Here is a 24,451-nt window from a genome sequence, read left to right on the forward strand (position 1 = left end):
CTGCTTCTTTCCCACTTATTTTAATCACATTTTGTTTAATTTTAACACGGACTTTGTTCTGTATTTCCACCATGAAATTATATATGTACTTAATATACCGTTAATATTTTGCGTTTAGGACATCCTTAAAACAAAATATGAGAATTAATGAAACAATGAAGAAAATAAAAATGTAATTGCTGATGGGTTTTGTTTGTTTGTTTGTTCGTTTGTTCGTTCGTTTTGTGTGGTCAGCATAGTCAGTTAGGAACCGTTCATTTTAACACAGTGTTCTGGGCGTGCTGCGCTTAATTCCCGAGGACAACAGCAAAGGGAATGGCTGCAACTGAGGGCGGGAACCCCGTGAATGGTGACTCGTCGGCGGCCCCGGACGGCTGTGCGATCCGTCGGAAGGCCGAACTACGGCGGCGAAAGCTCCTTCTGCAATCTGAAGATCGCATGAAGCGAATCCTCGGTGTGAAATGCGGTAAGATAAACCGCGTTTACCATCGGGCGTACTGTACGTACTGTACTGTCGTGCGCTGCGCTTGGCGACCCCTCGAGGTTGGGAAATTGCATTTCATCCTCAAATTGAGTGTTCAACACGAGTTCAATCATCCTACGTTTAGTCCTAGTTGAGCGGGTTCTACGTTGTCTTATTATAATTTACTAGTACCTGACTGCAAAGCCGCAATGAGCCGGCGAAGCCAAAGCCTCTTGCCACTATTTTACCCATCACTATGGCATCGCCATCAGTAGGTTAGGTAGTAGGTAGGTGTAGAAGTTACCGTACCTGGTAAGATTTGGTAAAAGAGAAGAGCAGACAGTCCTCCCCAATACCTGCATACAATAAATGTCACAAGAAGCTTAAGGAAGTAACTATACGATGTGCTAGCTTAAGGCCTATTTTAAGAAATTTTAACTGGGCTTAACATACGTTTTCACAGTATGTGTGTCGTCTTCTAACTTCAGTCGCTGTCAGGGCTGGTTCTCTCCGGGCACTGCGGCTTCCTCCACCAGAAGAATTTAGCTTGCAGTGAGATCAGTGCCGACAGATCAGACGATAGCGCCGATTCAACGGCAATGTGTGACTGTCGTTAATCAAACCGAGCTTTCTTTCTTTATGTAAACCGCTTATACCGGTAGGTGCAGGACAACATCATAAATCAGACAAACCTACTGAGCATGGGAGCATGGGATTGAAGCCTAATTCGGCTTTTCAGGTCCACCACTAAAGAAGAGAAAAATTTCGAAAATGGCCCAGAGTGGTTAATGCGTAGGTCACACATAGGCGGATTTGTCGGCAACTACTGGCGACTGGAAAAATCGCCACCACCCGCCGACAATCGTAATGAAACCGTAATGGACGGTCTTCTGTAGTCGTGGTTATCCTCCCCAGGTCGGCTGCAGTCGGCAAGAGCCGCAAAGGGGCAAAATATATTTTTAAATGTTTAAAAACGGCGCGCTCAGTCGCACTCGAAAAAAATCCGCCATGCTGTCGTGATGGAACCGCCATGCTGTCGTCGGTATCCGTAATAAGACCATAAAGCGGCCGCAACCCAGTCGCTCATAGTCTTCCGCAATCGCCCCAGCATCGCCCCACCAACTAGCACGGCAGAGATGCGAATGCCATACGGCCTTCCTGCGGCGTCTTCCCGACTATGGGCCGACACTGTTGCGGCTGCATATCGACTACAGAAGAACTGCCACGTCTCCCCTGCGGCTATGGGAGACTGACGACGACAGCAGTAGGACTAGTGGCGGCCGAGTTACGGCCATTAGCGACAGAGATACGACTGCCTGGCGACTGCATTACGACATACCACGATTCCATGGCAAGACAGGATGGTGTGAGGGTCTCCGTGGAGTGAGGTCCTGTGGTGCCGACAAGGATATGGCTTTATTGTTTGGACTTGGGACTTTTGGGAACTTTATTTTTGGGACTTTGGTCCTTTGGAAACTTTATTTATGGGACTTGGGACCAGTGGAAATAATTTGTTGGACTTTATTTCCATTCTCTCTCCCTGCAGAAAAGTTTGATTATTACATTACAATGATACATCTTTATTAACTTTGTTATTGTACATCAAACATCTTTATGCTTCATGTCATACATCATTGAAATGAATAAAGTGAAATGTAAAATAGAGAAATAAAGATTAAAAAAGTTGTGTGAATCGTCTCCAATCGCCGGCGGTCTTATTGCAGTCTTGCGGACGTCGGAGTAAACCGCCACCCGGCCCCAATGCAGTCGCCGCGATCCGCCATCGGTCGTAATCTAGCCGCCAGACTGTCGCCACGCTGCCGCCGTGCATCCGCAATGCAGTCGTCGTCGATGTTCAACAGTCGCCATCCCACTCGGGGCGTCGTCGCAATGCAGTCGCAATGTGGCCGCCTGCAGTCGCCATACTGCCGCCTGACCATATTTGACCGCCCGAAATCGCCAGTAGTCGCCGAAAAATCTTGATCGCCGGCAGTCGCCAGTAGTCGCCAAAATATCCGCCTATGTGTGACCTAGGCATTAAGTTTTACAATTACGTTTCGTGAGAACAATGCTTTTTATCGCGAAAAGAAGGTGATTGACGCTGATAGTGACCTGTAAGTACTCTTGAACATCCTCAACAACACATATATGCTGGTGCGAGCACTCAAAGGTCTTTATACGCTTTAGAGAAATTTAGCAGTGTACAGTTAAAGTGTAGACTTAAACTGGTAATTGAAACCGTGTAGATTGTAACCTGGTGAATGAGCAGGAGTAACATGACACTTTGTCACGAATTAGCTTGGGTACCCAAGACTTGGGTACATTTATGTCGTGGGCATTCTGGATGAGATTAAAATTGATAAAATTTACTTCTTGATTAATTCGGTGAATTCCGTCTCAACTTCGGATATTTCCGTCAGTGAAAAACTATCCCCTACGGCCGCGCGATTCCTAAAAAATAATTCTTCGTCAATTTTAGAATATTTGACGCCGTTTTCACCCTCCGAAACGCGTAATAAGCTTTAAAAAAATAATTTTTCAAATGCTCGAATCTCATTGGTTCTGGTGTTTGGTGACCATTTTCGTTGAAGATCACGAGATTGGTATTAAAGTACTGTATTTTAATTACAAATTAGAGGTGCATAAGATTGTGAATCAAACAAAGACGGGTGAAACAAACTCCTATTGAACTTTTTCGCAATTGTTTTATGCAAACTTCCGCATCCGGAAAATGGCGGCCTTCATTGAGTGATTTGGTTTCTGAAATATTTTTTCAAATGCTCGCATCCCATTGGTTCCGGTGTTTGGTGACGATTTTCGTTGAAGATAACCAGGCCCGTGCGGGCCGAGGTTGGTCCTAAAGTATTTTAATTACAAATTAGAGGTGCATAAGATTGTGAATCGAACAAAGACGGGTGAAACAAACTCGTATTGAACGTTTTTTCAATTTGTTATGCATACTTCCGCATCCGCAAGATGGCGGCCTCCATTGAGCGATTTGGTGCGTCACAGCTTCGGAATTCTCAAGCCAAGGGATCCAGCATAATCTGGTTTTCAACATAATACGTACGTGTTTATTCACAACACCGGCTTCACCGGCTATAAACTAGCTGAGATGGCCGTTCTTCGCCCGGTAAACCTTATTTTAAATAGAGCAGGAAAATGAAAACCTGGTGAAGAGCAGAAATTGTTTTTACCTTCGACAAGAGTTTCGTGTTGTTGTTGGGATTCTTGTTTGGGATGGATTTTTATAAATGTGCACCCATTGGTCGAACAGCTAATAGACCACGCCCACATTTGTCGCTTGATTCCACCCACAAATGATAAGGCCGCCATCTTGTTTCCTATTGGGCCTAACACAGGCCTGTATACCTTTGCTGATTAATTATACACTGCCCGGCTTTGTTGTGTCAGATTTCCATTGGCTTTGTTTGGATTGAGTGCTACATTATTTGTAAGGTTTAATCAAGCCCATATGCACCTAACTAAACCAATAGCATTACTTAATTTATGATGTAGTCACTACCTTATGTAATGGTTGCACATTGGTTTCAAACAACATTCTCTATACTTGTTTGGAGATGTAAACTGGCATACAGCAATACCCCGGCCTGCGTCATTAATTGGTTCCATAAGCTGTGACCTAACTCGGTTTTTGACGTAAACCGGGCGTAATGCCTTAAAATGAAGACAAACTCCGTAAAACTAGAATTAAATAACTGGAGGAGGCTGCGGCTTCGCCCTGAATCTTTGCCGCTCCCCGTCGGGAGTCCCTCCGTTGTTTTCTATCGGTCGGGTCTTCTCCTCGAACAGGGTGACCGGCACGGACGTGTCGACCGTGAGCTGGCTTGTGTGCCGAGTGGCTCCGCGGCCCGCTTCACCACGGCGTGCCTTACCCAACGTGTCCGAGCAGTTTCACCGGTGGTCGTGTCGTGTCGTCTGTGACGAACGAACGAGCTCAGGGTCCCGTGGAACCGGCCGCCCCGGGGATCGACGCTCGCCTCCCAGTCTTGGGCGTGCCCCGTCTTTTCTCGAGTGGCCGAAGTTGTTTGCTTCTTTTTTTTTGGATGATGCGATATACGCAGAAACGACGACGTACAGGCGGGCATTTGCAAATCCATGCACATGTGCACATGAACACGTCGATCGGTTCGTCGACGCCGGATGCCGGCGAGGTGCCTAACGAGGCACCCCGGCTCGAGGCATGACACGGTCACGGTCGTCCGAGCCGGCATCGTCGTCATGTTTCGCCGTTGTCACGTTGCGTTGGTTGTTTTACACAGTAAAGCACTGGTTCCCAATCTGTGGTACGCGAGGGCCTTCCAGGTGGTTCGCGACTCAACCTTTAAAAAAAATGATTTGGCCTGATAATTTTTTTTATTTCTGATTTCTGATATATTTCATGATTTCCGATGTGCTGTGAGCAAAGTTATGCCCCGCATCGACCAGCTGGTGGAGAAGAAACGGATGCAGCCCTCGCATTAAATTGAAATAAGCCTGATATCTTATCGAATTGAGTTTGTCTGGAACCAGGTGGTACGCGGCGACGGTACGGGACCTCCATGTGGTACTCGATCAGAAAACGGTTGGGAAACACTGCAGTAAAGGAACCTTTACACAGTAAAGGAATAATCACAAAAATAACAGCGAAAGGCAAAGCAAGCACGCGACCACAGCACAGGACAAAATGCATATGGCGTCGCGTTTGTTTTGAATGAGAACCAGCAGCTACGCGTACGTATACTGTACGTACATTTTTTTTTTTTTAATGTGCTTTTTATTGTATTTTAAATTGTTTTTTTAGCTTCTTTTATTGTTAATTTTTATGTACTATTTTATTTATTTTAAATATATTTTTTTCATGTCCTATTATGATGTCGGAGAGACGTAAAGTCGCACATAATGACGTTCGCTGAACTGAAATTTACTCTAGAAGAGTGGCGTAAAGTCGGATTTGACGTAGGTCGAAATGGCGTAAAACGGGGTATTGCTGTATTTTATTTAAAAAATTAAAATACGTTTCGGAGCGTATGATCAAATCGATCCGTCACACATTTGTATTAACTAAATATTCTCACAATCGCCAATGAGCTGTTTTGCCTCGTTTCGAATCTCAACCCAGCTGTAAACTCGTCCTGGTGTTTCACAGGCAGGTAATTCATCGATGTGTGTCATCCCTTGAATGAACGTTAAACTGGGCACCCGGCATCAAAATATCTCATGGTGCATGGTGTCCTTAATGAAGAATCGGCGAGTTATCGCCCGCACCATGGCTATTCCCCATATTCCTGCCTTGACTGACCGCTGGGAAGGCAATGACAAACTATCCACCATGCCCCTTGCCAACAAACGGTTTCCGCAGAACCGACGCTTTTTACGGCGTAGGTTATAGGGCAAAGCCGTCTAGAACAGTGTTTTTCCGTCTATGTATGTATGTATGTATGTATGTATGTATGTATATATGTCCCCTCAAACTTGTACCAATCAGAGCTGAGGATCTGGTCACATGACAGGGTGATGTGATTACGTTTGATGTCATTACGGCATATGGCGGCTGACCCTCCACACACCGCCATTTTGATTTGATGCCGTTCATGCCGAACATATTGTCGAACCTGTCATGTATCACAATCGCCATGCTCTACCTTTACGTTTTTCATTCAGTGTGAAACACAAACAAACCGATTGTTAAAATGACCATCAAATATCGAAAGCATCGGCGTTACGTCTCTTCCAACAAAACGGTATGTACCTAACCCTTGTGGGGTATAATCTCGATTACAGTAGATCTTCCCTCAGTTCTGTAAGTAAAACGTACTTCATGGATGTCGGGATTCCTCCAAATTTCTTTGTTTAATGTTATAGACAGCACCAGCGACTGTTTTAAAAGCTAATAATGTGTGTTTGTGGTTTATAATATTTTACAAGCCCAGCTACGCCGCTGTTAGACTTTCGGTCTTGTTTTTAAGAGTATGATACAGCTCATCATAGCGTGCTCTGCCCCGGAGGCAAGTTCAGTGCTCCCAAAGCAACCTCATGGCAAGGGTTACATTGGCAAACTTGCCATTGCCCTCCCAGAGGTAGTCACCTGGGAATCGATTTGCAATTTTTTCAGGGTGCCAGCGATGACTTCAACCCTTTCTAAATAACACAATGGGATCTTTATAGCATATAGAAACCCAGCTTGCACATCTGTCCATGAGATGGCGCACTCTGTGATGTAACACACTGCCTATGATAACACACTGCCTATGAAGCACCATTCTCTCAGTTTATCGGTTCAGGAATCGAACCCATGGTAGCCCAAAGGTTAGTGCGCTACCTCTGCAACATCCTGTCAGATGCAAGTAAATGCATGATGATGTAAAGTAATTGAGTTGAAAGGAGAGAATAATCGATTGAAATGTAAGATTAATATGTGAGTGTGATGAGCGAACTCGTGTCGTAGATTCCCCTGAAAACAAAGATGTTCCACACATGATGCAGATTTGTACAATTTTGCCGTATTTCCGTATTTTCTCTTTCGGCTTGTGAATATGAATGATTGGTATCTATGCAATTATGCTAGCAATCAAAGCTGCATTCCTTTTGAGCATGGTACATCTCCAGGAAACAGCCAAGCAAAGAAGTTGTGCCCAGAGGAGCCTTTGGAAGAACCAAGTGCGGTCGATACAGGATGTGATTTCTTGGGGTCTTGTACTGGTTCTGAGTCTCAGTTTGGGGTCGAGCCTCCATTTCCTCAGCTCCGCCTCTCTCCAGACAACTTGTCCCCAGCCTGGTATGCCTCCTCCACCACCTCCTACGGACATTTACACCTTTTATCTTCGAATAACTATGATCCTTATTCTCTGTGCTCTTCATTAGTTCCCTAACAGTCTCACCATATGGGACTATATAGGGTTGCTCTCCATTTGTCTGTCCCACCTGTAGTTTTTCAGACTTTTAATGAGCGTACAAATATCTCATGGGTATAGATGGGGGTTGACTTGAGATGATGGTGAACAACTGTTTTAAATCTGAGGTTAGGGATCAGATTAAAGAAACTGAGGAAGTTACTTCCACAGGAAAGAGGAAAGAAAGAATGCAGGTGAGAAGTGAGTGGAATTTGGGAGTTTGATCAGAAAAGCAGGGCTCGCAAAAAATTTTTAAAAATCGGTTGCCCTTCGCGTAGGCCACACCAAAATTTTGGTTGCCCTCAGCCACCTCTCAGTTGCCCAACTCAATTCAAATAAAATAAATCAGCGTGGCCTGAAAATTGTCATTTTATGACAAAATATTACCTTTCAGAATTTAAACTCTTACTGTTTCTGCCATATTTCACAAAAAATACTTTCTCCATTAGGTACGATCAGAATCGAATGAAACGATGAAATCATAATTGTTCATCACTGAAGTTTCATCTTCCGGGACCTCGTGCTGTGATTCAGAATCTGAGCGTTCATCTTCCGACTCAGGTGGCACAAGAATAGGTGGCTGCTTGGCCTGCTCGTCCCTGTTGGGATTATGTTGCCTTACTGGAGGCTTGTGGTGCAGATGCCTGGTATCTTTGGCTGAGAAAACCAATATTCTAGGGTCTTATCAATTGAATATTGATTAATTTCACATCCTTCTGATGAGATCTGCATTGGATCATTCAAAGTATTTTTCTTTGAAGAAACTGAGGAAGTACCATGCAATAAACAGGTTATATGGGCAGTTTTCACCTGGTCCATGCGAAATAACCCCTTTTCACAGAGTGTAGTTGATGGACTGAGAGTAAGGAGCACCTGAACCAAACAAGTATTGTATGTGACTCAGATGAGCCAATACACAACCTTGTGTACCCCAGTCGTCGATGGTATGCATGTGCTGAGAAAACAAAATTATGGTTCCCGCCGAGATGTTAGAAAGGAAATTACACCTGAAACTAGAACTGCACTCAGTAGAGAGCATACCTCCGCCAGGCAGAGCAGTTTACGTTTTGTATCGCACTGATAGGTCAGATCTGGATCCGGACCTGAACCAAAATCGAATCGGCTTGTTCTTGTCACTTGCCCAACTCCTCCACCAAGTTGTCATACGTCATCCGCAACTTTTTGAAATAACATGCGACATTGTTTTTGGCCCAATCATTCAATGGTGAAAAATGACTAATTTTTTTTTTCTCAGATCCAGCTCCGGATTCAAATCTTCACCAAAATTGAATCGATTCTTCCTTGTCACAAACCCAACCTGTCCACAAAGTTTGTCTGAATCTGCCCATAACTTTGAGGTGTCATGCTATATACCGTTTTTTGCCCAATCTCTCAATGGTGAAGAATCACTTAAAAATTCTCAGATCCAGATCTGGATCAACACCAAAGTCTAATCATTTAGTTATTGTCCCATGCCCAACCTCTTCAGCAAATTTCCTCCAAATCTGTCCACAACTTTTCAGATTTAAATTGACGATTTTGATCAAGGTTTCGATCAATCGGATTAAAATTGATTATTTTTCAGATGAACATTGATGCAGTTTGACCTTGAGTTAACCTCAAAAATAGTTGGTTTCCAAATTTAGTGATGCACAATTGCTTTTTGATGTTCAGGTTAATCAGATGAAAATTGACGATTTTTCAGATGAAAATTAATGATTTTCGAAGTTTGACGTTGAATTGACTTTTTGACCTCAAAATCAATAGGCTTCTCAGTTGTGACTACTTCGACAACGTGCTAAAGTTTCATGACTATCAGTTTAGAATTGTGAGAAACAAACAAACAAACAGACAAACAGAGAATAACAAAGCAGACTGACCAATATACTTGAAAAATCTTCGATTTTGCAAGTAACAAACAAACAAGGGGAAAAGCATAACCTCCATCCACCTTCTGTGGCGGAGGTAAACATGACAAACATTTGGTTGTCACACGGTCGGCCAGGTGATGTGTGTGTGTGTGTGTGTGTGTGTGTGTGTGTGTGTGTGTGTGTGTGTGTGTGTGTGTGTGTGTGTGTGTGTGTGTGTGTGTGTGTGTGTGTGTGTGTGTGTGTGTGTGTGTGTGTGTGTGTGTGTGTGTGTGTGTGTGTGTGTGTGTGTATATATATATATATATATATATATATATAATTCCAGCAATCTCTGTGTGTCTGTCTGTGTGTCTGTGTGTCTGTGACCGCTGTTTCTCGACAACCACGGGTCCGATATACTTGAAACTTGCCAGGTATATTGCTGGGGACCCGAGGATGTGCCTTTTCAAGGTTTGAAATTAATCGGACAAGTGGTTCCCAAGGTATGGTCACCGTACTCGCAAGCCGTTCGCTTTGGCTTTGCGAATGGACCAAACCATTTCATGTAAATAGAGGGGGGGGTTCTACCGTACTCGCAAGCCGTTCGCTTTGGCTTTGCGAATGGACCAAACCATTTCATGTAAATAGAGGGGGGGGGGGGGTTCTGTGGTCGTTACTGCCACGTGGTTTCAAAGTTTTTTTTTGTTGTTGTTGTTTGCACGCATGTTTTTTTGCACCCACGTACGGGCACGCCCTAGTATATATAATTATAAAATTGAAATCTTGCGTGTTTGTGTGTAACATTCGATCGGTCCGGGGGCGTGGCTTACCCCTTTGAGAGAGTAGTAATATCCACCATTTTATTAACTCGCATAGCTTTGAGGCCTGTTTTGTAGGCCCGTGGTGTCTTGCTCTCTCTCCCAGCTTTATTTCAAATCAAATTCGATATATCGTTTCATTTTTCACAGTCGCTAACATAGTTTTAGACTCGGTTGAAAAAAAACGGGAAGAAAATCGCGCCACGTTGATATACGAAAATACACCGCCTAAAATAACAGGCATACAGTATATATCTTCGTTATTTCATTCAACATTATTACCCGGAAGTAAAATATGTTTCAGGAAATTACCGAGAGATATTTCTTCGATTTTTTTTTTATTATTTATATGCGCATACACTTTAAATAGGTTTATTTGAAATCTTTAATTTTCACAATGTAATTTATTTGTCATTTGATGATCGGCAAAAATATGTTTCAGGAAATTACCGAGAGATATTTCTTCGATTTTTTTTTATTATTACCGCTTCCATCTGATTTCATTTTTATCGATGGTTTTAGACTCGGTAAAAGAAATAATTGAGAACATTCACGCACACACGGGAAATTGCAGAGATATATTTTAAAAATCGCGCCACGTTGATATACGAAAATACACCGCCTAAAATAACAGGCATACAGTATATATCTTCGTTATTTCATTCAACATTATTACCCGGAAGTAAAATGTTTCAGGAAATTACCGAGAGATATTTCTTCGATTTTTTTTATTATTTATATGCGCATACACTTTAAATAGGTTTATTTGAAATCTTTAATTGTCACAATGTAATTTATTTGTCATTTGATGATCGGCAAAACGATAGCACAAAAACAATACTATTTGCAGGAAGAATGTCGTATCAACCCTCCGACGGCGCTACGGACACGGACAACGAATCACACCTCACGTCTATGGACGCGAATAGCAACATTCCTTCAAGTTCTCGTGCGGAAGCAGTATCTCCGAGGGGTGCTGAAACAGACGATGGGAGATCACGACGTCTTCAGCAGCAACGAGAAAGCCAAAGGAAGAGACGACATGCTGAAACGCCTGAGCAAAGGTCACAGCGCCTTCAGCTGCAAAGACAAAGGGCAAGGATGAGAAGGAGTGCTGAGACGGAGGAGGTGAGAGCGCAGCGTCTTCAGGAGGAACGAGAGAGAGTCAGCTTGCGAAGGGATGCGGAATCTGCAGAGGAGACGTCACAGCGCCATCAAGAGCAGCAAGAAAGAGATCGTATGAGGAGAGATGCGGAATCTGCAGAGGAGACGGCACAGCGTCTTCAGGAGCAGCGAGAAAGAGATAGGATAAGGGAAGTTCTTGAGACAAGGCAGAGAAACGCGCAGAATGCAAGAAATTTCACTTCTGCTGACGTCGGTGCGATGGACAAGATTTGTCCACATTGTAGAGCGCTTCTTTTCCAAGGTGAAACAGCTCATTTTTGCTGCACGAATGGAAAGGTGTCCTTGGGAAATCTGGGACCTTTACCCCATCAATTACACAATCTGTTTGCCGGCGATGGACCCACAGCGAACGAATTCCGCAGGAACATCAGACAATACAACTGTCTATTTCAAATGACATCATTTGGAGGAAGCCAAGTTTCTCCTCGGCATGGTGCATGGAGCCCATCGGTCATAATTCAGGGTCAAATACATCATCGTATCGGTTCCTTCTTGCCAAATGCGGATGAACAACCGAAATTCCTCCAAATTTATTTCTCAGATCCACATGACAGCGTACAGTTGAGGATGCGGATACTCACCAATGCTGGTATTCACCATGATGTAGTTGGAGCATTAGAGACCGTGCTGAGACAAGTGAATCCTTACGTTCACTCGTTCCGCATGGCACGCGAGGAAATAGGCAATTTGCCAGAGGCGTTCGTTCTTATTGATCCCAACAGGAGACCAGCTGGTGAACATGAGAGGAGGTTCAATGGTCAAATCGCTGATGAAGTGGGTGTCGTTGTGAAGAATACTGTCGATCCTCAAGCTACAGCGCGTCACATTGTATTGAAAGCAAGAGGAGGAGCGCTGCAAAGTATTTCTGAGTTGCACCGTTCTTACGACGCACTCCAGTATGTTCTCTTCTTCCCATTCGGAGATGACGGATGGCAGCCCGAAATGAACATGACCAATGGCAGGAGATTGATTGCCATGAAATACTACTCCTACCGAATAATGAACCACGAGGATGAGTTCAACTACCTCCTCAGAGGGGGGCGTCTGTTCCAGCAGTATCTTTTTGAAATGGCAGCCAAAATGGAAGGCACAAGATTGGCGTTTATAAGACTGAACCAGGCATCGCTGAGATCTGCTACATACAGTGGCTTCACTGATGCTCTCAATGACAATGACGATTTGTCCAACATCGGACGCCGCGTACTACTGTCATCGACATTTGTAGGGGGGCCGAGGTATATGATGGAGCGATGTCAAGATGCCATGATGTACGTAAGAAAATATGGTAACGCGACCTACTTCATCACTATGACGTGTAATCCAAAGTGGCCTGAAATCTCCAATAACCTGTTTCCTCACCAAAGTGAGAACGACAGACCGGATCTCAATGCGAGAGTGTTCGAGTTGAAGAAAACGGTGTTCATTAAATACCTCACTGGATCAGAAGGCTTCTTCGGGAACTGTATCGCTCATGTTGTGTGTGTGGAGTACCAAAAGCGAGGTCTCCCTCACATACACTGTTTGCTGTGGCTCGATGAAGCTTCAAAGCCGAGACCACAAGACTATGATCGATTTGTACAAGCTGAAATACCAGATCCCGATGAAGATCCAGAGGGACACAGACTGGTGTTGAAGCACATGATCCATGGTCCATATTGTTCCACAGCAACTGGATGCTGGAAGAATGGAGCATGCAGACACAGATACCCGCGGTCATATGCTCCGTACACACGGTGCGGAGACGATTCGTACCCCATATATAGAAGAACATCCCCAGAAATGGGAGGATTTGAAGGGCACCAAAAAGGGAGGCAACGACGACCTGTTACAAATCAGTGGGTTGTTCCCCATAATCTCTATCTCCTGAAAACGTTTGATTGCCACATCAACGTTGAAATATGCTGCTCTATAAAGTCGATCAAGTATGTTATTAAGTATGCCATGAAAGGTAGCGATCAAGCTATGTATGCACTGCGCACAAACGACGAGATAACGGAGTACTTGACGGGTAGATACATTGGACCTTCAGAGGCTGTTGCCTCCATTCTTGGATTCTCAGTCCATGACAGGAAGCCGGCCGTTATCCGTTTAGGAGTACATCTGCCAAATGAACAACAGGTATTTTTTGCTGGGAACGTTCGTGAACAAAGAAATAATCCCAATATGGCCAAAACCACGTTGACAGAGTTTATGGATCTTTGCAGACGTGACCATTTCGCTAAGACACTGTTGTACGTGGATGTTCCGAGATTCTATACATGGACCAAGAAGAGATGACAACGAAGAAAACAGGGCAGACCGGTGGAGGGCAACCCTGGAATGTTTGAGGATGACATATTGGGACGAGTTTACACTGTTTCGCCGCGTACTGGTGACCTGTACTATTTCCGATTACTCCTCCACCACGTGAGAGGGCCGACTTCGTTCGAAGTCCTGAGAACGTGTGATAATGTCATTCTACCCACATTCAAAGACGCTTGCAGAGAAATGGGTTTGCTGCAAGGAGACGCTGTCTGGCGCGAGATTCTGGAGGATGCTGAGAGGACACGCCTTCCCAGACCCATGAGGGATTTGTTCGTTGTGCTCCTCACACAAAGTGAAGTCGACAATCCATTGGATCTATGGGAACGTTTCAAGGACGCTATGGCTGAAGATTATCTTCTAGCTCATCGACGATCTGCAAATGATCCCAATATTGCCATCAACGAGCGCCATCATGACGTGGCTCTATCGTATTTGCAGCAGAAACTGCAATTGTTGAACAGAACTGTTGCACATTTTCACTTGCCGACTCCAACGACTGTTCTTCGTCATGAAGGGATTGCCAACATTCACCTACTGAGAGAACTCCAATACGACACAGAGGAACAACAGCGAATCGTAGACGAAAGGCAGCTTCTGCTCAATGATGAGCAGAGAGTTGTCTATGACTTTGCGTGCGGTTGCATCCGCACGAATCAGTCATCAATGATTTTCATTGATGCGCCTGGAGGCACAGGGAAGACGTTTCTTATTAACCTGATTCTCTCTAAAGTGAGAGCGAGTGGAGAAGTTGCCCTTGCGGTGGCCTCATCTGGCATAGCTGCTACCCTCATGCCTGGTGGAAGAACAGCGCACTCAAGGTTCCAAATCCCTCTGACACCGAGGGAAGATGGCGTATGCAACATCGATAAAAATTCCACTATCGCAGACCTCTTTCGAAGTACAAAACACATCGTGTGGGATGAGTGTCCTATGATCAGGAGAGAGAGTTTCGAGGCTGTGGATCGCACGTTGCGTGATGTATGTGACAAAGACGAGCCTTTTGGAGGGATCTTGACGATATGCTGTGGTGATTTCCGTCAACTTCTGCCCGTGGTGAAAAGAGGGTGTGATGCTGACGTTGAGAATGCGTGCATAAAGAAGTCCTACTTATGGCAGAGCTTTGGAATGTTTCACTTGAGAACTAATATGCGACTGACCGATGGAAGTGGGCAGTTTTCAAGATTTTTGCTCGACATCGGCGAGGATAGAATCGAGAAAAATGCGGATGATGAGATAGATTTGCCAGAGGATATACTGCTGACAGCGAGTGGGCTCGATGAGTGCATCGATACCATATATCCATCATTCGCCAATCCGATGGAGGTTTTTTCAGCAAGGTCTATATTAGTGCCCCTCAACGATATGATGCGAAACATCAATTCAAGATGCATCACAAGGTTCCCTGGTGCTAGCAAGGAGTATGCTGCGTTCAACAGTGTGACTGAGGGTACTGATGCGACGCACTTCCCAACGGAATTCCTAGATTCCGTTGAAGTCTCGGGATTGCCGCCGCACAACCTCGAGCTCAGAAAAGGATCCCCTATCATTTTGATGCGGAACTTGGACCCTCCGAAACTTTGCAACGGGACGCGCATGATTGTTGAGGACATGCTTCGAAATATTATAGTTGCGAGGATCATAAGTTCAACGTTTGAAGGCGAAACTGTAATGCTCCCTCGGATCCGACTAAATCTGTCGGAAGCTGAGGATATCCCTTTGCAGCGCTGCCAGTTCCCCCATACATCCTGCTTCGCAATGACGATCCATAAGGCGCAAGGGCAAACTATGGAGAATGTGCTGGTCTACCTGGAGAAACCGGTCTTCCAGCATGGTCAGCTGTATGTGGCGCTCAGTCGAGGGAAGAGGAAAGAGAACGTGCGAGTTTATGTAAATGGAGGATCGTCGACAAAGAACATCGTCATCAGAAGTGTCCTCTGACAACAAAATCGTGGTAGTCCACGGGTCGCATGTTTTTTCTAAAAAAAAAAAAAAAAAAAAAAAAACGCGATCGGAGATAAGGGCTGAAATCACGTGTCACAGATAAGTGATTTAGAACGCTGGAGAGGTGAGCCTTATGGCTTGCTGGCCCAAATAATCTCCCTGATGATGTCCAGCGTTCACTTTAGTTCTATTCTCATATCTATTCAAACTGACTGACCCAACGGGTCATGGGTCGTCTGGTATATATATATGTATATATATATGTATATATGTATATATATATATATATATATATATATATATATATATATATATATATATATATATACAGCATATATATATATATATATACAGCATATATATATATATATATATACAGCATATATATATATATATATATATATATATATATATATATATATATATATATATATATATTTTTTTTTTTTAGTGCAATTCATTCTCAGTTGCCCAACTCAATGCAAATAAATCCCGTGCTTGTCTTGCATCAAATCGCAGAGTTGCTTGTGTCGTGTGATCCATTTTTTTAAAATCACACGTCGTTTGACTAAATACACATGTTGGTGATTTTGATTTTGTGCTTTGTAACTGTGCATCAGTCACTTGATTAAGTGAAGGATTTTCCTTTTTGTCAATGTCCCTGCTCTTCTGCTCAGGACTCCTGAGCAAAGTGAGGGGCAACCATCACCTCGACCTGGAGTGCCAAGCTCAGAAGAGCACGATGCAAGAGACCTTGGGCAGAGTATAGTGAGACCCGGTGTATTGAAACCCCTACGGTTGTTGCTGTCCATTGTGGTTGCAGTAATAGCTCGACTGTTTTTCACATCCTATACGGTGAGCTATCGCTTTTGATGCCGAGGTTCATATTTGAGCATATTTCATGCCATATAGACACTGAGGTATAAATTTTATCTTGATTAATTGTTTCCCAACCTCCTGCATCCCCCTTCTTCCACAGTCCCTTTTTGTTCCTTTTCTTAACCTCGAGATGGTTTTGTTTGCTGTCCGGATACTAAGGAGTGAGGTATGTTTCACCTGCCTCATTTGTGCAGGCTGTTTTTTTATGTGTAAATAAGTAGTTCAAAACAATCAAGGGTAGACCCCAATCAAAACTTTATAATTTGCCTCTAAAAAAAAAACAACTTTTGTTGTTTTTCATTATTATTACATCCACTCAAATCAATGTGGTATACAGAGTATCTTTTAACGAAAACAATGCGACTGTGTCGCCAATATGCCTCCGCATAGTCCCACAACGGGTAGATGCCCTCGTTCACTGTCCTAGAAATAAACAAGTTTGATTTAAATCCCTTGAGCTGTTTTCAAGTATCAAATTTTCACCAGGCATGACGGGTTTCACATCGATCGATGAAGCAGTTTCAGAGAAGGGATTTTAAAAAAATTGAACATTTTTGGCTGGTATACCACTTCACCAATGATGTCATCATTGTCATGCTTTTGTTCCCCATTCGGAGTACTTCACAATGTGCCAAGTTTCAATTTTTTCCATTCAGTGGTCTCCGTGAAATAATTTTTTAGTTATTTGCTTTTAATCCGAGATTGCTGCCATACCACGTGACATATGATTTCAGAATTATCATAAAAACATTCTGCATGGGTGTCACTCCTACCCTGAAAGTTTCGTCTCAATCAGACATATGGTTGCTGAGAAAACGGGGTTTAACACGAACGGACGGACGGACAACCCGAAAACATAATGCCTCCGGCGACTTTGTCGGCGGAGGCATAAAAATCCAAAAAGGTGTGCAACTGAAAATTGCATCTCCAATTGCAGACTTTCGTGAATTAATTTATTTTGATTCAGATGCAAATGTATGGCAAAATGTCAGTTTCACCTTTGACCCCTTAAATTCTTCATGTTGCCGAAATGGTTAAAATTGGAAAAGGAGTCTGTGTATCAGAACAAGGTACCGCCACGCCAAATTTGTGTCATTGACTAGTCATGCCAAACTGATTTGCGAGTTTTTTCAAAACCTCTGATTTTATGTCACAAATATAATTGAAGAATTTATTGCCTTAGCATTTTCCTACACATTTATGACTCATTATTGTTAAACATTTTGTTGTTTGAAAAATGGAGGTAGATAGAGTTTGATTCTTAAATGTTTAAACTGATAGTTAAACATTTAAAATTCGAACTTTACAGTCATTGTTCTGAATTATAAATCAGAATTTTGCAAAAGTCTCCAAAATGAAAAATGTAATATTTCTCATGAATCTTAAGTATTGTACACCTACAATATTGTACACCTACATCATCCCCTCTCCCCCTTTCTTTTGCCTTCACCCCCTTCTAGCCTCCATCACAGAGCTCACTTGTTGAGGCAGCATTTGCTCTATCAGGCCTTGGTCCACACCTTGTAAACCGCATCGGTTCTGTCAGCCGTTGCCTTGCAGACATCACTTCTGACCTCTGTGTCTACTTCTTCTTCTTCCTTTTGTGTCACCAGTTGGCTGCATTTGAAAGTTGATCTGTCCATTTTGCTTCTTTCACTCTTTTATTCCACCTTTCCAACAAACCTGAATATATTGGAAAAAGAAAGGTTGCTCTCTAGTTTTCAAGCTGATGAATGTAGCCTTGTGCTGAGTTTTGTCTGTGAATAATCTCCTATTTCCATGTTTTCATCTTGTGAATAATCCTGCTGTAACACATGTTCATTTTCTCATTTAATTTCCCTTCCAGTCATTTTATTTTAAGTTCCTTTTTTGACCTCGATGCATTTATGTTATTTCCAATTTTTGCATTCCCTTCGAGTCATTTTGATTGAAAAAGGCAATTCCAAACCAAATGGAATGATAACTTGCTCCAAAAAGATCTTGTTGTTGAAATAAATCTACTTCAAGCATGAGGAAAACATTTTTTTGGCTTGTACATGTATCACTAGACTTTCTACACAACAATTGATTAAGTTGTTCAACATGACTGTTACGAGTGTTACGTGTTCCTCCCCGACCTCCTGGTCTCGGTATACCTCCGAACCCCGAGAGGAGCCACGGCAGAAAAATATGCTATTCTATATTAGAAATCAACAGTGAAACCACACCAATGATTTTAAACGAACAAATGTTGTATTAAAAATCACACACAAATAACAGTACAACAATAATAGGAATCAAGAGTACAATCAATATCTCCTATGATGGTACCATCAGCTAACATGCATAAGGTAACTCACTGTGCTCCAAGTGAGTGGAAAAGAACCTTCCCCAATGTCTCTATAACTCAAAGATAATCCCCTCCTGCGAGTAGGGATGAGGTGAGGAGGCGATGAGGCGAGTAATAAGGCGTGGACAGTCCTGTGGTCCAAACCAACCGCAAACTGGCGGTGAAAAGGGAAATAACCGCAAACTGGCGGTGAAAAGGGAAATCCCACAGGCGCGAACCAGACGTGTACATTCACAGTTCAATCGGCGAACTGCAGCGTAATCTTCAAACACCGCTTTTGTGCACACACATCCCCGGCAGACGACCGGATGTTGAGAAAAGCTGACACGTAGCAACACCTTTTTCGGGGAACGAAGCGCGCGGTTCAAAATGGCCGACGGCTCTTACTTGAGTCGAAGCGCCCAGGCGAGGATTCTCCGGAACCTCAATGCCTATACCCGACTACGCAGGTTTCGCAATCCTCCAGCGATAACGTATCGCAGGAAAGTCCTTTCAAGGAGACTCGCGGCTTTCGTTCGATCACGCTCGCTACGGAGCTTCAAGACACGCGTCTTCTTCCCCTTTTCCCATCACGTCTTCTTCTTCCTCTCCTCTCTCGTCGTCTTCCGGTTCTCGATCCAGCTTCCTGGCTCTTTTTTTTTACCATGAACGCTTTTAACATTTTAACCACAATAACCATTTCCCTTAAACAACAATAACCATAATACCTAGAACCAGAAATGTCAAGTGGATGAAAACCTCACCCACGGAAGTGCCGAATCCGTAACACTTCCCCCCCTCAAGAAAGAAAGTTTGAACACAGCGAAAACTTTCTTTGCAGGCAAAGTCTTTAAACAAACAAAAGTAAACACAACCCAAATCATCAATTCCCATGAGCAACAATAATCAATATTTCCCAAAAATAAAGCAACTAAATTTCGAATAACCTACAGAGATTTCCAAAGTTAATTCACTCTGGATAAAGCTACAGCAACGACATTGTCCCTGCCCTTTACATTTTCAATTTCCCAGTTAGACTCCTGCAAAGCCAAACTCCATCTCCTCACCCTCTGATTTTTTACTTTTAGTTTCTTTTGAATGAAGGTTAAGGGGTCGTGATCAAAATCCAAAGTCAAGCAAATCTACAGCACTTTTCCCCGGGAGACCGAGCTGAAAGCTAGGTTCCAGGGTGGTTGGGTGGTGAGGCCTGGAAGTATTCACTACATGGACGCCTTTAGGAACGTGGCGTTCATGGTTTAATCCGTGTTGGAATTTTTGCTCGGCTGCTCAGCAGCATTCAGTGCTTCCGCTCTTTCTAACTTTCGTAATAATCACGGTTGGACCGCTTGTCACTGTCATGTGAATAGCGGTCTCCTTCTCGGCCACTACCAAAACTACCGCCACATTTTGCTCTTCTGTAGTCCCCCTCGACGCCTACGGCCTGCCTTCTCTACGGCTATGGTCCGACCATCCAAATCCTTGCCATTCCAATCCTCTGCCTCTTTGGCGTCCTTTGTGTTTTCAAACGTGACAAAGCCAAACCCTCTTGACTTTTGCATTTCCCTGTCTTTTACCAGCCTCACTTCCAAAAGCGGTCCATATTTGCTGAAGACAGAGGTCAGAACTTCTTCCTTTGTTTTGAAGTTCAGTCCACCTACAAATAACTTGCCAAATTTGCCGCCATCCCTAACTGGTGTGGGGTTATTTTCCCTACTGGGCTTTTTAATAAGCATCGGCTTACCAGAAACTTGACCACCGGCCAAATCATTCCCGATAACAAAAGATACTCCCTCTACAGGAAGAGTGGCTTGTAAACCTACGGTGACCGGTCCTGACACCAAATCCGATTCTAAATGGATCGCATGAAGTGGAGCTTTAACACAGCCACCAACCCCCTGTAAGCGAACACTAACCCCAGTTGCCGTCTTCTCTGACAATGGCAAAATGCCTTCAAGCATCAAAGACTGATGTGCTCCTGTGTCCCTCAATACCCTAACCGGTTTCTGGTTAGTCGAGTCTCCCTCCAATGACACAAACCCCTCTGAAATAAATGGTTGGTAACCCTGTTGAGGGCGATTTCTCACATTTGCCATTGCATTCGGAGTTGTACTAGTCTGACTCCGCTCCTGATTTTGCCTTCCCATAGCATAACATCGGGACATCAAGTGTCCAGGTTTATTGCAAAAAGCGCAAGTAGGCCCGGAGGAGAAACTCGTGGCTTGTCTCGAGCCCCCCGGAGGATAAGTCTGCCGTGGAACTGTTGTCTTCTGATTTCTAGAAGTCGTGGTATCAGAGTGGTCCTCATAGTCATCTCGAGGCCGCCCCCATGAATTTTCGTTCTCCGCCCCTGATCTACCATATCTCCCCTGGCTAAGTCTTGGCGAAAAGTTAGATTTGTGGAACCCCATCCTGTGTGTGTTAAGGCATAGTCATCTGCCATGGTTGCTGCCTCATACAACTTTGGTACCTTCCTTTCCTCCAGATGTACTTTAATGTCCTCGGGGACACACTGTTGGAATTCCTCCACCAGGATCAATTGTCGCAATAGTTCGAAGTCTTTCCCAACCCCTTTTGAATCACACCACCGATCAAACATGGTTTCTTTCATTCTGGCAAACTCCACATGGGTCTCGCTCTCACTCTTCCTGGCATTCCGGAATTTTTGCCGGTAAGCTTCAGGGACCAATTCATAGGCTTTGAGAATGGTTTTCTTCACTATCTCATAATCTGCACATTGGTCAATCGGTAAAGCCGAATAAATATCTTGAGCTATATACCCACCAGAACACTATGCACTAACATGGTCCAGTACTCCTCAAGCCATTTTAGCAGTTGAGCCACTTTCTCAAAGTGTGGAAAAAAAAAAATTGGCTACTTCCTTTTCATTGAAGGGTGGAACCAGCCTCACATGTCTGCCAACATCCCAGGTGTTCTGACTAGGTGTCGAACCAGTTGGCATGGATGGTACCTCTCCCCGTTCTTTCATTAAATCCAGCTCCCTGAGTTTCCTGCTGAAGCGCCATTTCATGTTCCCTTAACTCCCTTTAGGCTTTTCTCTCCTCTGCTTTTTTTCTCTTCGAACCTTTCCTGGAGTTCTCTTTCAACTCTCCTTTCCTCTGCTTTTTTCTCTTCTAACCTTTCCTGGAGTTCTCTTTCAACTCTCCTTTCCTCTGCTTTTTTTCTCTTCTAACCTTTCCTGGCTCTGCAATTGCATCTCAATTTTCCGGAGCTCCACATTTTCTTGTTCCTCAGGTAACCAATCCAAGGCTCCCTCTTCCCATGTTCCTTGTCCCACCAGAGATGCTATCACCAATCTCTGCATCTCTGCTTTCCTCATATTCGCTCGGACCTCCAAGCTAAAATGTCTGGCCAATACCAAGAGGTCCGATTTTTTTTAATGCTTGGAACTGTGCCTCACTAGGGGACGCCGCAAACTTTCCTGCGTCAAACACCATGGTGACTTTCCGTTAACACCTGTTAACCTTCACACAAAAATTTTCGAATTTTTGAAAAATTTGGGAATGTTGGAAAAATTCCCAAATTTGGGAATGTTAGGGAATTCTTTCCCAGACGAAATTTAAGGAATTTAATCCACAGTACGATTTTTAGGGAATTTAATCAGCAAAGCCGAGCCCCAAATTTCTCCACAGTACGAGCCCCCAATTTCAATCTGGGTCAATCCCGAACGAATGTTATTGGGGAATTTTTAATCCCGGACGAAGATCCAATTTCGAGCCCACGAGTCAATTGGACGAGCCCCCAATTTCTGTTACGTAATCCTCCCCGACCTGGTCTCGGTATACCTCCGGACCCCGAGAGGAGCCACGGCAGAAAAATATGCTATTCTATATTAGAAATCAACAGTGAAACCACACCAATGATTTTAAACGAACAAATGTTGTATTAAAAATGACACACAAATAACAGTACAACTATAATAGGAATCAAGAGTACAATCAATATCTCCGATGATGGTACCATCAGCTAACATGCATAAGGTAACTCACTGTGCTCCAAGTGAGTGGAAAAGAACCTTCCCCAATGTCTCTATAACTCAAAGATAATCCCCTCCTGCGAGTAGGGATGAGGCGAAGAGGCGATGAGGCGAGTAATGAGGCGGAGGCAAGGCGTGGACAGTCCCGTGGTCCAAACCAACCGCAAACTGGCGGTGAAAAGGGAAATAACCGCAAACTGGGGATGAAAAGGGAAATCCCACAGGCGCGAACCAGACGTGTACATTCACAGTTCAATCAGCAAACCGCAGCGTAATCTTCAAACGCCGCTTTTGTGCACACACATCCCTGGCAGACGACCGGATGTTGAGAAAAGCTGACGCGTAGCAACACCTTTTTTGGGGAACAAAGCACGCGGTTCAAAATGGCCGACGGCTCTTACTTGAGTCGAAGCGCCCAGGCGAGGATTCTCCGGAACCTCAACGCCTATACCTGACGACGCAGGTTTCTCAATCCTCCAGCGATAACTTATCGCAGGAAAGTCCTTTCAAGGAGACTCGCGGCTTTCGTTCGATCACGCTCGCTACGGAGCTTCAAGACACGCGTCTTCTTCCCCTTTTCCCCTCACGCCTTCTTCTTCCTCTCCTCTCTCGTCATCTTCCGGTTCTCGATCCGCCTTCCTGTCTCTTTTTTTTACCATGAACGCTTTTAACCTTTTAACCACAATAACCATTTCCCTTAAACAACAATAACCATAATACCTAGAACCAGAAATGTCTCAAGTGGATGAAAACCACAACCACGGAAGTGCCGAATCCGTAACATGACCATGTTATCTTTTAGTGTTAGTTTGGTGGATGTCTTAGTTTGGTGGATGTGCTAGTTTGGCGGATGTATTGGTTTGGCGGATGTATTGGTTTGGTGGATGTGTTAGTTTGGCGGATGTGTTCGTTTGGCGGATGTGTTTGTTTGGCGGATGTGTTTGTTTGGCGTATGTATTGCTTTGGCGGATGTGTTGGTTTGGCGCATGTGTTTGTTTGGTGCATGTGTTAGTTTGGCGGATGTGTTAGTTTGGTGGATGTGTTGGTGTGGTGGATGTGTTGGTTTGGCGGATGTGTTGGTTTGGCGGATGTGTTGGTTTGGCTGATGTGTTTGTTTGGCGGATGTATTGCTTTGGCGGATGTGTTTGTTTGGCGGATGTGTTGGTTTGGCGGATGTGTTTGTGTTTGTTTGGCGCATGTGTTTGTTTGGCGCATATGTTTGTTTGGCGCATGTGTTGGTGTGGCGGATGTGTTAGTTTGGCGGATGTGTTAGTGTGGTGGATGTGTTTGTTTGGCGGATGTATTGCTTTGGCGGATGTGTTTGTTTGGTGGATGTGTTGGTTTGATGGATGTGTTAGGGTGGTGGATGTGTTGGTGTGGTGGATGTGTTTGTTTAGTGGATGTGTTGGTTTGGCGGATGTGTTGGTTTGGCGGATGTATTGCTTTGGCGGATGTGTTTGTTTGGAGGATGTGTTGGTTTGGCGGATGTGTTGGTTTGGCGGATGTGTTTGTTTGGCGGATGTATTGGTTTGGCGGACGTGTTAGTTTGGCGCATGTGTTAGTTTGGTGCATGTCTGTTCTTTTCCATGGCTTCACCCGACTTGACCATAAAGGCCCTCATTTGTACCATAAATAGGCCCCAGTCCGTTGGCACCACGGGCTCGGCTGCCGCAGCCATGTGCGAGGCGCCGCCATTTTGTGCGCCTTCAACCCCCACTACCGCACCTTCCTCATTTTCCTCCTCCATTTCTCCCACTTCTTCCCTGGGGTCCTGGGTTAACTCTAACTCCTCTTCTACCTCCTCATTCACCCCCAC

The 24,451-nt window shown here is 44.1% G+C and overlaps 1 protein-coding gene across 1 annotated transcript; it reads left to right on the forward strand.

Annotated features, from left to right (window-relative positions):
• The first annotated feature begins 132 nt into the window (after positions 1 to 132).
• CAMLG (calcium modulating ligand) lies at positions 133 to 18,355 on the forward strand. The gene is made up of 5 exons (XM_068113107.2): positions 133 to 466; positions 7,073 to 7,241; positions 16,132 to 16,309; positions 16,434 to 16,499; positions 17,794 to 18,355. The coding sequence occupies exons 1-5, from the start codon at positions 316 to 318 to the stop codon at positions 17,965 to 17,967; spliced, it is 738 nt and encodes a 245-aa protein (XP_067969208.2). The 5' UTR covers positions 133 to 315; the 3' UTR covers positions 17,968 to 18,355.
• Positions 18,356 to 24,451: the final 6,096 nt, after the last annotated feature.

Source organism: Myxine glutinosa, chromosome 4 (genome assembly GCF_964187855.1).
Source record: "Myxine glutinosa chromosome 4, kmMyxGlut1.1, whole genome shotgun sequence".
Taxonomy (NCBI): Eukaryota; Metazoa; Chordata; class Myxini; order Myxiniformes; family Myxinidae; genus Myxine; species Myxine glutinosa.